The sequence below is a fragment of the Poecile atricapillus genome, chromosome 20, assembly GCF_030490865.1.
Source record: "Poecile atricapillus isolate bPoeAtr1 chromosome 20, bPoeAtr1.hap1, whole genome shotgun sequence".
Taxonomy (NCBI): Eukaryota; Metazoa; Chordata; class Aves; order Passeriformes; family Paridae; genus Poecile; species Poecile atricapillus.
In genome coordinates this window covers 9,160,456-9,173,702 of record NC_081268.1, presented here as the reverse complement: position 1 = coordinate 9,173,702, position 13,247 = coordinate 9,160,456, and the positions used below count along the sequence as shown (strand labels likewise).

At 52.9% G+C, this 13,247-nt stretch overlaps 1 protein-coding gene across 3 annotated transcripts in view; it reads right to left on the bottom strand.

The window, feature by feature from the left end:
- The window catches only part of WHRN (whirlin), a 39,601-nt gene extending 30,450 nt beyond the window's left edge, over positions 1–9,151 (bottom strand). The window contains exon 1 of one of the 3 annotated variants that reach the window (XM_058853993.1): positions 8,402–9,151. In XM_058853993.1, the coding sequence (XP_058709976.1) occupies positions 8,402–9,001 (600 nt within the window). In that variant the 5' untranslated portion in view covers positions 9,002–9,151. The remainder of the gene's footprint in view (positions 1–8,401) is intronic. The other 2 variants (XM_058853991.1, XM_058853992.1) reach the window with 2 other exon arrangements.
- Between the last annotated feature and the right edge of the window lie 4,096 nt (positions 9,152–13,247).

Sequence of the window (13,247 nt, the reverse complement as noted above, 5' to 3'; positions counted from 1 at the left end):
TGTGGGATATTGGGTATGGAATAATGGCTGTGGGATAATGGATGTGGGATATTGGGCATGGAATAAAGGGTATGGGATAATAGGTGTGGGATAATGGGTGTGGGATATTTGGTATGGAATAAAGGGCATGGAATAATGGCTATGGGATATTGGGTATGGAATAATGGGCATGGGATATTTGGCATGGGATAATGGGCATGGAATAATGGGCATGGGATAATGGACATGGAATAATGGACATGGGATAACGGACATGGAATAATGGCTGTGGGATAATGGGTGTGGGACAATGGCTATGGAATAACAGGCATGCAATAATGGCTATGGGATATTGGCTATGGGATATTGGCTATGGGATAATGGGATAATGGGATAATGGGCATCACTCTGGGTCAGTGCTGAGGTTATCAATCAGCAAAGCAGCGGGAATTTGGCAGCACATCCCGGAAAATACAGCACAGGCTTAGAAGCCAAGCTGCAAAGGGAAAGAAATGCTGAGATACCAGAGGAGGGAGGCAGAGGGAGCTTTTACAGCACGTTCCAGCACCGTGCAGGGACAGATTGGCAGAAGTTTGTCCAACCACCAGTTCCTGCTCCATCCCGGGGTGCTCCTGCTGGACTCCGGTGGGTTGAAGCTTGTGGGATCAGATGGACTGAACACAACAATCCTGCCGGGGAGGGGCTGCAGGGCAGCAGCTTTTACAGGAGAGGGATTGAGCCACAGCAGCTCAAAGGCTCCTCTGCCGAGACAGGACAGCAGGCACAGGCACCTCCTGCCCCCGAGGGAAGGAAGGGATCAGCTCCAGGGATCAGCTCCAGGCAGGATGGATAAAAGGCCATTGCAACTCCTGGTTAAGGCCGAATTTGCCAGGTGAAGCAAGGAGAGACTGTCCCCTGGCCCAGACTGCAGAGTGCAGTTGGAAATGAGGTATTTTGGAACAAGTGTTGCCCTGAGAAGCTGGGGCTGCCCCTGGAAGTGCCCAAGGCCAGGTTGGATGGGGCTTGGAGCAACCTGGGATAGTGGGAGGTGTCTCTGCCATGGAACTGGATGAGCTTTTAGGTCCCTTCCAACCAAACCAGTCTGGGATTCCATGATTTTAAGTCTATCCCATCCCCACGTTGCCTGACAGAGCCCAAGGAGCTGGATCTGAGGAACTGGAAGCCTGGAATTCTCTGAGGTGGGCAAACAGCTCATCCCTGAGCAGGGAGGAAGAGAAGTGGGAGGAAAAGATGACCCAGAAGCTGGAGGGGAGAGCAGGACACGGAAGGAGGCTGAGGGAAGCACGGATGGAGGGACAGCAGTGGGTACCATGGTCCAGGGGATGCGGGGTGACACGGGGGTGACACGGGGATGACACGGGGGTGACACGGGGGTGACACGGGGGTGACACGGGGGTGACACGGCCTCCCTGCAGGGAGACAAATGGGAGTTGCAGGAGGCACAGTCCAACCTCTCCCCCTCTCCCAAGGCAAAGGACAGCAGTTGGGCTTTCAAGTAGCGGCACTTATGCAAATCGATGCAAATCGATGTATAATTATGGTGATTGCACACATTTAGCCCCAAGGCATCAGGAAGCCCATGTCCCTTTCACCAGGAAAGGTCAAGTGAAACCTTAGCTCCAGCACCTTCTCCCTCCAAGGGCTGACATCTCCCCATCCCCACTCTGCAACCTCCCACCCCTCCAAGCTGGTCCCTGCCCAGCGCAGCCCTCAGGCAAGCCCGGGATAATTCTAAAAAGAGCAGAAAAATCCACATAATTGTGGAAACAAAGCAAAACCAAAGCTGTTTGGGTGCTTTCAGGGCAGGGGGGAGGCATAAGGGAAATGTAGATTAAAGCACTGCCTCCTCCTTCCTCGGGTCTTCTCGTTCTTCTCCACACCAAGCAATGTGTGGAGTGATGTGAAAGCCACATTATCTAAACAGGGTTAATTCCTTGGTGGAAGAAATTCAGAAGAATCAATGTGGGGAAGTGAGGAAGATGCTGGATGAAGCACTGAGGACATCCAGACACAGCCTGCACAGAGCAGAGCCCCCTCCTGCCCCGAGGGGCTCCGAGGCAATTCCTGAGCCCAGCAAGAGGCAGCTGGAAGGACCAGAGCTCCTCCAGGGCTCTGCTTCACCTCAACAAGCACTCGGTGCTCGTGGCTGGGAGAACTCACAGAGCACCCAGTCAAAAGAACCCAAGGTAAATCACATCAGCAGCTGCTTTGTCACTTTGACTGAGGACATTTCGAGCTGAATAATTCTCCGTGACACTGAGGAAAGTGTCAAGAAAATCCATCCTCTTCCCTGAGGACAGGGGAACTGGGTAAAGGATATTTTAATTCACCAGTTCTGACGCTTTTGTTTTCTTCCAGTGGCCACTAGAAGGAAATAAGCTTTTATCCTCCAGGTTATCTTATAAATTTCTCTGCTGAGGCAAAACTGTTTATTTACAAGGAGCCCACTAAATAACACTAATGCTGCAGGAACTCCAGGATGCCCTGACAATGCTAACCCTGATGAACAAGCCAGTCCTGGTGCCAAGTCCCATCATCCCTGCATTATGAGGAGAGGAGAGATTAAGGCCCTCATTCCAATCTTGTGCATCACTATAAAGTCATTTGATTTCATTAGGGCTGATTGTGATTTGCTGGTGAAATGAAGGGAAACAGATGACTAAGGAACTTGTCCACTGAGGAAAATCAGTGGCAGAGCAGCAAATAGCAGCGACTCCTAAGCCAGGTGGAGCAGCCAAACCCACGTTCCCACAGGCTCTGGCTGGGTGTGCAGCTTCAGCCCAGCCCAAGTCACACCAGGAATTCATGTGGAGCTCAGAGGGGCTCACAGTGAGAGGGGAGCAGCGCCTTGGGCAGCTCCAGTGCTCAAAGATCTGCTCCTTCCACATCCCTGCCCTGCCACTGCCACCAGCCCTCCCCCTGAAGGAGCTTTAAAAGTCATTTTAAATGCATTAGGGAAGGAGGGGACAAGAGAAAGTGGAAAATTCCTGATTTAGGAATTGGCTGAAGGAGCTGCACCAGCCTCAAAGAGCTGCACTGGTGCCACCATTGGCCCTGCTGTTCCTGCTGGGCAAATCTGGATCAGCTTGACCAAAATCAACAAAACTCCACTAATTTGGATGTGCTGGGCTTGGGGAGTTTGATTCTTTGGTGTTGGTGTAAATCTGTGTTGGCTTTGCCAAAGTCCCTGGGCTGGAATTGAGTTTATTCTGAAGGACCTGGGGTAGTTCAAGTGCTCCTTTTTTCCCAGAGGGAGATTCTGGTGCCTTTACACTTTCCAGGCTCTCCCTCGAGTCCAGCTGACTGCAGGAGCTGAAGTGGGAACTGTTTGCAGGACAGAAGGGCTCAGCAGGAGCCCCTGGCACCACACAGCACCTGCCTTTTAAGCTGTGAGTGCTTTTTTTGAGTGCAGCTTTGGGGTTTTTGTTTCTCAGCAGATCCAGAGATGAAGGAAACGATTACCACTCTAACTCTTGGGGTGGATTCGAGTCACATCCTCCTTTTCCATGCTCCAGCTCCCGAGCTCCCTTGGGAAGGGGAGAAGTTCCAAGCCTCTTTCTTTAGTGCCTTCTAAAAGCACAGAGAGGGTGATGAGCACGCAGCAGTTAAAGGAACACGGCTGAGATCTTCACAGAATCGGGGATCAATGGATTGCCTTCACCCCTCAGTCATCCCAGCCTGGCTCTGGCTCATCATCCTCAGCTCCAAGCACTTGGAAGGGTCAAAACCCAAGCAAAGCAAGCTGCACTCATTCCTCTGAGCCGTGCCCACAGTGCCGTGGTGATTAAATCAGCAGGGTCAGGTCACAGTAATCAATTAATTGGGCATCACAAGAAACAATCACACAAAATTTGCTTTATTGTAAGCTGGCTGGAAAGCAAAATGGCTCTAAATATGTTTTTGAGGCTCAGGACTGCACATCTCTGCTGTCATTTCTCAGAGGTCTTTCAGTAATCCCACACCTGGGGTCCTTTCTTATGAAATATTACAGTCTCTGAAGAGATCACCTTGTTTGCCAGCATGAAAACCCACAGTAACAGGACATAAAAGGAATTTTAATCTCCTTTTAATTATTTTTAAATACCCACTTGACACTTCCATCAGAGCAGGCGATGGAAAGGCTGAAGGGAGTGAAAAGCTCTGCTGGAACAGAGAGATGGTGGTGGCTGGGGATGAGATCCCCCTTTATGCCAGGCTGGGGGGTGATGTGGGACCCTCTGATGCAATTCCCGTCCCTCACAGGTCAGGGAGAGGATGAGATCCCCCTGGATGTGATCCCTCCTCCCTTCCAGGCAGGGCTGGCACAGGACAGACTGGCAGTGCCACATCCTGGAACCCTCAGATTTGTCAGCCACAGCTCTGCCCCATCCCAAGCTTTCCCCAAACGCCCTCCAGCCTCTCTCCACAGCTGAAAAAAACCAACCCAGGGCACTTGAACTACCCCAGGTCCTTCAGAATAAACTCAATTCCAGCCCAGGGACTTTGGCAAAGCCAACACAGATTTACACCAACACCAAAGAATCAAACTCCCCAAGCCCAGCACATCCAAATTAGTGGAGTTTTGTTGATTTTGGTCAAGCTGATCCAGATTTGCCCAGCAGGAACAGCAGGGCCAATGGTGGCACCAGTGCAGCTCTTTGAGGCTGGTGCAGCTCCTTCAGCCAATTCCTAAATCAGGAATTTTTCCACTTTCTCTCATCCTCTTCTTCCCTAAATGTCCTTTTATTCAAAGGACATAAAAACCTACAGCAAAGCAAGAAAAATAAGAGGGGGGAGGGGGAAAGGAGTGTGAATTTAATGTCAACCCCAGAGCAATGGGGAAACACCTTCCTGGGTAACATTTTGATGGTCTAAAGCCACAAGCACCTTGATTTTTAAGTCCTCTGGATAAAATATGACAGATTATCAATACAAACTCTCAGCACAACTGCTAAAATATAGCAGTATATGCTAAAATACAGCAGCATATACACCATAAATAGTAAAATAAATATATATCTAGTGTATAATGTCCTAAATAGCAAGGCTGATAAAAAAGCCAAGCGAGCTCTAAAAAATACGGCAGCCAACACAAACTTCTCCACTTACCCCATAATTCAAATGCTGGTGATCTTTTGCTAAAGTGCACTCTTGAATGCTGCAATGATGGAGCTGTAATTGTAATGGAGTCATTTAATTTGGATTTGGATTGGATTTGGATGAAACAGCCGAGCGCAGAGCAGACAAGGCATAAAACTCCAGTGCTCACGTAAAGGTTAAGGAGCTGGTCATTAAGGGAATTGATTTGAAGTGCTGAGGTAATCTTGTGGTTGAAGTCAGAATGCCACTTTTTATCTAATTTAGGCTGAAACATCTGCAAACATCACTGGTCACAGGCCAGCAGTGAGTTTTGAACTGGGACATCACTCAGATCACTTAGCCCGGTGTTGTGGCAGTTCCCATCTGCTGCCACGATTGGCTTTGGGTGCATCCCTGAGCGATGCCTGAAAATTCCAGGAGTAAAAAGAAATTGCTGGTACCCCACAGCCAGCAGCTATCTGCTCCTCCAGAGGAGGGATGAGAGCAGCTGGGCTGCTCCTGCACAGCCAGACACGCACGGAAAGGCAACAGAGCTACCACGACCTGTGAAAGGAACGCAGTGCCTGCCGTGGGAACGCTCACCCAAGGCTGCACAAACAAATCCAGACATTGCATTTATTCCCTGCTCTGCCTGAGCAGCTGCCACAGCCACAGCCGGGCACCTCGAGCGGATCTGGGGCTCGGGAAGTTTGTCACGCTCAGCCCGGGGAGCGCAAAGTGCCCGGGAGCCTTCCTGAGCCCTGCACTCGCCCCAAGAACGAGCTGTGACAGTTTCTGTCAGCACAGCACGCTGTGCCTGTGATGGAGAGCGGGGCTGCCCTGGTCACACAGCTCCTGGCTGCAGGACAGTGCTGGGGAAGCGCAGCAGGAGCCGGAGCATCGCTGCATGCACAGGGACAGAGCTGAGCTCCATCAGGCACCTTCTGGCCAGGGCAGCTCGGCACAGCCCATCCTCTGAAGGAGCAGAGAGAGATCAGAGCCAGGGGCTTGTGTTAACAAAACCTCTCTCCTCAGCTTTCCCTCTCTCTATTTGATCCCAAATACAGCGTGTGCACGAATTCCAGGACCAAACCCAGCTCTGGTTTATCACAGAATATTCTGAGCTGGAAGGCATCACAAGGATCATCGAGTCTGACTCTTCAGAACAGCCAATAAAGGGATCAAATCCCCAATCCTGGGGTTATGAGCACCGTGCTCTGACCAGCTGAGCTGATGTTTCCCTCTCCACTGACCCACTGCAGTGAGGAGGGCAGGACACAGCGAGGTTTGCTCTGCCTCAGGACACCAGAGCACAGCCAGAGGCCTTTGCAGAGCTGTCAATGCACCCAGCCCCAGATCCCAGGTTTCAAGGAGAAGCAGAGAGCACAAAACAAAGCCACCCATCACCACCTCTTGTCCCTGCAGCTCTGACACTCCGAATGACACCCAAAACATTGGGCTGAGCTATTTGTACCTTAAACCTTCAAATGCTGCCCCTGAGCATCGCTGAACACGATCTTTTCCTTTCCCCCCTCCCAAATGCAGCATCTGAGGGCAAATTAACACTTGGTTCATTTTAGAATCTCCCAAGGATTTATTAGAGCTGCACTGTAAATCACTCTGCCACTCTTCCCAAGCAAAATGTTTCCACCACCACCACGTAGGTCATAAAAACCCTTCCCAGATGTGAAAAGAACCCAGGAGCTCAAGAAGGTGCCAGCACCTGGCAAGTGATATATTTGTTGTTGAAAGAAGTTCAGCTCACAAGGAGACAATTTCTAAGCTGCTTTTTCCTATCAGGATCATATTAACAAAATATAGCTCTTGGCAAGCCACGTCCTCCAGGAATTATTTCTGTGCAGGAAGCACTTAGTTTCACTCAAAATTAATAATGTCTAAAAGGCATCAATTACATTATATTAGAGAACAAACAGAAAGTGATGTGAATTACCCAGCAGAATGGGATGAACTGGAGATGAAGTCATGGAGCAGAGCATTCCTGACACCTGGTTCCTCTCCATCCCAGTGCCATAACCAAAATATGTGGGGGCTGCAATCTCCAAGGCACAAAATTGCAGACTAACACTGGAAAGCTTACCCTGCTGCTGTCCTATCATTGGGAACAAGAGAAAAAGAATTCCTACAAACCTTTCCTCTGCTCTCAGGATTACCAGAGACTCATTTTGCAGCCTGGAAGTCGCACCCTTGCCCAGGGCACTGATTTAAAGCCGGGGCAGGGAACGCACAGGTCGGCAGGGGAGAGGTGTTCGAAGCTGAGCAAGATTAATGCGCTGTCAGGGGAACGCTCCACATGGAACAGGCTCCCAACAGAACCACTTTAGCTTATTATGGAAAAATTAAAGCACAAACAGCTGGAAAGCAGCCTTGTCACGCCAGATCCCAGCTCTCCATACGCTGCCTACAAATCGCTGCTCTAAAAGTCGATGCTCCAGCTCAATAGGTTTGAGCCTCAGGAACGCTCCGAGCGGAGCCCCAAGATCAGCTCTGGAAATGGTTTGGGACACTCAGACCCGGATTTGCCTCAGAACCCCGCGTTTCAGGTGAAAATCCCACGGTTTATGGAGTTCTCCCCCCGCATTAAAGCTTTTATCGATAGCCCCCATGCTGTTATGGGCTACAACAGGTCTCCGGGGCATGTGGAGCCGTGCTGGGAGAGCGGGAGCCCTTCAGTTGTGTAACCCTTCTCCTTCTCCCCCGGCACATTGAAAGGGGAACCGGGGATCTGCTCCTGCCTCGGGCACGATGTAACCCTTGGGGTGGGTCTGTCCTGCTTCTCCGTGCCTCAGTTTCCCCATCTTTGCGAGGAGAAACCCACTAGAGCGGCTGGAGTATATCCCTTAAAACCCGGCTCAAGCAGATTTCCAGCTTCCACGAGCATCCCAGGCTGCAGGAGAGCCACGAGCAGCACCGCTGCGCTTCAGAGCCGCCACAGAAGCGCAGGACGAGCTTGCCGTGCCCAAAGCCACCCCGGCAGCTCGGTCCCTGGCGTGGCTGGCACCGCGATTAGCAACGCAAACTTTCCGGCGGGGCTCCGCGCTCGGCTGGTCCCGCACGATGCCGCAAACCCGGAGCGGCTCCGCTCCGCCGAGGGATGCGCGTTCCCAGCGCCGCGTCCCGGAGAGCGGCACCGGGGGGGCTCCGCTCCCCGGGGAGGGATGCGGCTGGACGGGGAGCACGGGGACAAGAGCCGGGGAGGGAAGGGAGGAGCGGGGGGACGCGGACGGGCAGCGGAGAGGCAGAGAGGGACGAGGCGCGCAGCGGAGCCCGGGACAAGGCGGGACGGAGGAAACATCCGCCGGAGCTCGGTGCGGAGCAGCCTCACCTTGACCGCCTCGGCGTGGGTCACCCTGTCCAGGGACTTGCCGTTGACCCCCAGGATCTGATCGCCGACCCGCAGCCCCTCCCGCTCGGCCAGCGAGCCCGGCTCCACCAGCGACACGTAGATGCCCACACCGTGCTCGGCACCGCCGCGGATGCTGAAGCCCAGACCCTCGTGGGCTTTGCTCCGGCGCAGCGTCACCTGCCGCAGCTCGCCCGGGACCAGCGGCGGCGGGGCGGGGGGCGGCGGGGGGCGGCCGGGGGGCGGCAGGTAGGGCCCCTCGGCCGTGTACTGATCGAAGAGGAGCTGGTCGGAGCGCGGCAGGACGAGGCGCAGCAGCGGCAGCAGCTGCCGGCGGCGGGGCCCGTCGAGCAGGGCGCGCAGGGAGCGCACCAGGTCGCAGACGTTGCGGCGGCCGTGGTAGGCATTGAGGCAGAGGATGAAGCGCTCCCGCTCCGCCTCGCTCAGCAGCGCCGTGAGCGCTTGGTGCAGCCGCCGAACGTTCGCCGAGAGCGGCCGCGGTGCCGGCCCCGCCGCCGAGCCCAGCGAGCCCGACGAGGAGGAGGAGGAATGCACGGACACGCCGTCCAGCTCCGCGCTCATCGCCGCGGAGCCGGGAGCGCACCGGGGGATGGAGCGGCCGGAGCGAGGCGAGCAGGAGCGGAGCCGGACGGGGCAGGAGCGGAGCCGGACGGGGCAGGAGCGGAGCCGGACGGGGCAGGATCGCAGCGCCCCGAGCAGCCCCGGTACCGGCCCCGCCGCTCCACCTGTCCGTGGCTCTCCGGCGGCTCCCCAGGAAGTGACGCGGCCGCCGTTGCCGGGAGACGGGTTATACAGAGCGGCCCCGCCGCGGGACCGGACCCCCCCGCCCCGCCCCAGCGCCCGCCCCCGCGGGACCCGCAATTAGCGCGCCCGCTCATCAGCGCTCATCGGCGCGCCGAGCCCTGCCCGCGGCTCAGAGCGGCTGGGAGCTGCGCAGGATGGAAAGTCCTGGCACCTTTCCTCAGCCCTCCCGGGAAGGGATGCGTCCCGGGTGATTGCGTCCATCCCAGAGCTTCCTCAGCTTCCCTCCATCCCAGAGCTTCCTCAGCTTCCCTCCATCCCAGAGCTTCCTCAGCTTCCCTCCATCCCAGAGCTTCCTCCGCTTCCCTCCATCCCAGAGCTTCCTCAGCTTCCCTCCATCCCAGAGCTTCCTCAGCTTCCCTCCATCCCAGAGCTTCCTCAGCTTCCCTCCATCCCAGCATGGCGGGATGGAGGACACGCGGCAGAGGATGCTCGGCAGGGATCGGTTTCCACCTGAGAGCAGCCTGGCCCGGCACGGAGCCGATACCTGAGCCGCGGGGCTGTTTTTCCATTGCCCGGCGTGCCAGGTGTGGGATTGTTGTTACCTCGCAGTGCTGGGCACGGGAACTGCTGAGTTGTGGTGCTGGGGATGCACCCGGTCAGCTCAGCACGGGCTTTGTTTTAATCGCACCTCAACGAAATTCAGATACTGAATTTATTACTGACAGGGTGTGGAAGGAATATGTGATTGGGGGAGCTGTTTTTAAAAAGGAGAAATTTAGATTAGACCTTACAAAGAAATTGTTCTTAAGAATTGAGTGAGGGTGGGCAGGCCCTGGCACAGGGTGCCCAGAGCAGCTGGGGCTTCCCCTGGATCCCTGGCAGTGCCCAAGGCCAGGCTAGACAGGGTTTGGGACAGTGGAAGGTGTCCTTGCCATGGCAGGGGTGGGATGGGGTGATCTGTAAGATCCCTTCCAACCCAAACCACTCTGTGATGTGGAACACAGACCATTAACCCCTCCTCGTTTAGCGAACACAAGCACCACAGGGAACCTTCCCGTGAACGATCCTGGTGGTCCAGATCCAATCTGGCAGGGCCTCAGGCACACGGTATTGCAAACCTGGATAGGAGGGATTCAGGGAAGCACGTTCCCACCTGGGATGCTCCTGCACACGTAGCCACCCTCTTCTCTGCCTCCACACTTGTCACCTCACACCCAAAAGAGAAGCAGGATCAGCGCAGAAATTTTTTCTGGTTGCTGGATGAATTATTTCTTACTACGTGAGGTTTGAGTTTCTTTTATGTCTCTGGAGCACTGAGCAAAGACCATTTTCCATCTCAGTCATTTGAAATCTTTCTGTCTTTGTTGAAGTACCTTCCATCTGCTACAGTAGAGGAGGATTAAACCTAATTCATCAGATGCATCTTGATAGCAGTAGAATTCATTTTGTTCATGGATATGATGGAAGAGTTTAAACAGCTGCATTACAAGTAGCTTTATGTATTAAAGCTTTGTTGGAGCTCTCAATGCCTTGTTTAAAACAAAACTAAACAAAGCAGATTGCTAATTGAAATTCGCGTTCAAACTGTGGCTGATAAATAAGCAGATGGAACAGTCAACATTACTGGAAAGAAAAGGGACCATATAGGACAGAGAAGCGAGTAAAACCAAAAATGCGCCTACATCAGCCAAACAAAGTGAGAGAAGGGCAAACAAGGTACTGCAAGTCTCTGAATTGCACTCAGACGTGATGTTAGTGCTCAGTCCTGCTCAGACTCCTCTATTTAAAGCACTGCTGTTCCCACCAGCGCAGTGTCTGAGCTCCTCCAGCCTTTTCTAATCCTACACGAAGACTCCAAATGTGTGAAGAGGAGCAGATGCAGTGAGAGCTGCCCCTGCTCTGTGCTAGCTCCAGCCTGGATCCATCATTTCCCTCCTCAGCAGTGCCCAGGGCAACCAGGGCTGCTCCATAGCCACAGCTGCCCAGTGGTGCCACTTGGGCCCTGATCTTTTGACCACTACTCCAGAATATCACCAAGTCAGTTTCCCAGTCCCAGAACAACTCCAATCCAGTTTCTTTTTCAGCAGAAACACACAGAGGAGCTGCATTTGGGAATAATTCTGTTTTCTTGCTGCCACTACAGCCCTGGCAGCAGACATTGCTCATCCTTGGGATGCCCCATCCACTGACAAGGTGGGGATCAGTCAAAGGTTGGACTTGATGATCTTGGAGGTCTTTTGGAACCTCAGTGATTCTGTGATGATTTCAAAGGGAGCTCTGCCAGGGGGGAGCTGGCAGCAAGTGCTCAGGGCAGAGGATCAATGCCGGGTACAAACAGCACCACCTACAAACATCCTCTGGAGGCAAGATTGATGAACACTGAGAGTCCACAATCATTCCTGGGACAACTCCTGAACTGAACCTTTGTGAACTGGGGGGATCTGACAGACACTGGCAATGGGACCTCAGCACACGCTCACACTGGAGAGCTCCAGAGCAGTTGGGCACTGCTCATTCCCAGCTTTCAGCTCCACCTTGCCCAGCAGAGTCCCTTAAGGCCAGCAGGAGCCCAAAAGGTGTTATTCTTGTGAGTTTTTAAATCATCCTTGCAGCACAAAATAATCCAATGCGTTTGCTAAGTGCCACCTGAATAAATTGCCTAACCTTTCCGCTTTAATCCGCTGTAATCACTTTCCAGAGGCACTCTTTGAAAAGTGAGCTCCGTGTTTCCAGAGCAGCTGTGCTCCTAATTAAAAGGCACTGTAGCAAGAAGCCAAGAAAACCTAATTCTGGTTGGAAATGCCTAGCTGCAGTTGAAGGACTGAGGTGAACTCTGAGGAGGGCCAGGGAGGAAGCAGCAGCTGCCTGTGCTGCTTAAGGGAGCATTAGGAGAGGGCTGGCACTCGGGGCTGCCTCTTGGCTAAATCCCTGTTTAGCAGATTGGCTCCCAATCCTCTGGCCCTGGCCAGGCTGGTTTGCACAGCTTGGACATGTGCAGGAATCAGCTGAGTGCTGCAGCTGAGTGCTCACAGAAGGAGCCAGCGCAGAGGGAAAAGCATCCAGAGGGTTTTCCAGCAGAATTCCTGGGTGCCTTAGCTTCCAGCACCGTTCCTCCTGCAGCAAAACTGAATCCAGCAGAGTTCAGGCACCAGCTCCCCACCGTGCAGGGAGCAGGCTCATGCTCCATCTCTTCAGCCCCAGATATAACAGGCAGAAGTTGGATTTGAAGGAAAGCTGTAGGAGCAGTGAGAAATCATCATTTCAAGGGAGATTTTTTTTAAGCTCTGCATTATGAGCATAAACCACTCGCAACAGGAATGTTTCCAATGAATGGAGGTTGCTGTGTTTTATCAGACTGAGTTCAGTCTGACACATCCCAGCTGGGGCAGATCCTGAAGAGCAGGGTCTAAGCAGGCAGAGGGGGTAGGAAACTCTGACACTCTTTAAATCCTTTTATATCTGCATATCTACAAATCTCCTGTAGCTCAGTGCCACACTCAGACTGTACCTAAGCAAAGCCAGCCTGAAACAGCTTCTATTGAGTGGAAATTTGTTGGTTTCCACTGTACAAGAGAACATCAAAGATGAGAGTTTTAGCACCAAACCCAAATGTTTCCATGGGTATTCCTGTAACTACAGGGTTAATCAGTCATTTAGATAGTGTGGATAAAAAACTTAATCAAATCAAACACAGCAACAGTTTCACCTGTATTCCCAGCCATATTTTGATTTCAAGCCATTGGAATGCTGTGACACTTAGCAAAACCCCAAGTCAAAGCAATTCACATTCAAACAAACCTACATTTGCTCCATTTTCTGATGAAAAAGCCTTTCCAGGGAGCAGAAGTTCCCCCCTGATTTGCCTGCAGTGATCTCTCCACGGTGCCAACACCACTGAGTGTAACCCTGCATCGCAGAGCCAGATGATTTAAGAGCTGCAATCCTCCTCCCCTCTCCGGCAATTTCTTGCACTTATGCACTCTCCAGTCCTGCTTGAAATGCCTGAAAGAAAAAGCCACTTGCGTCATCAGCTTTTTTTTTCTTTTTCCTTTTAATGCCCAGC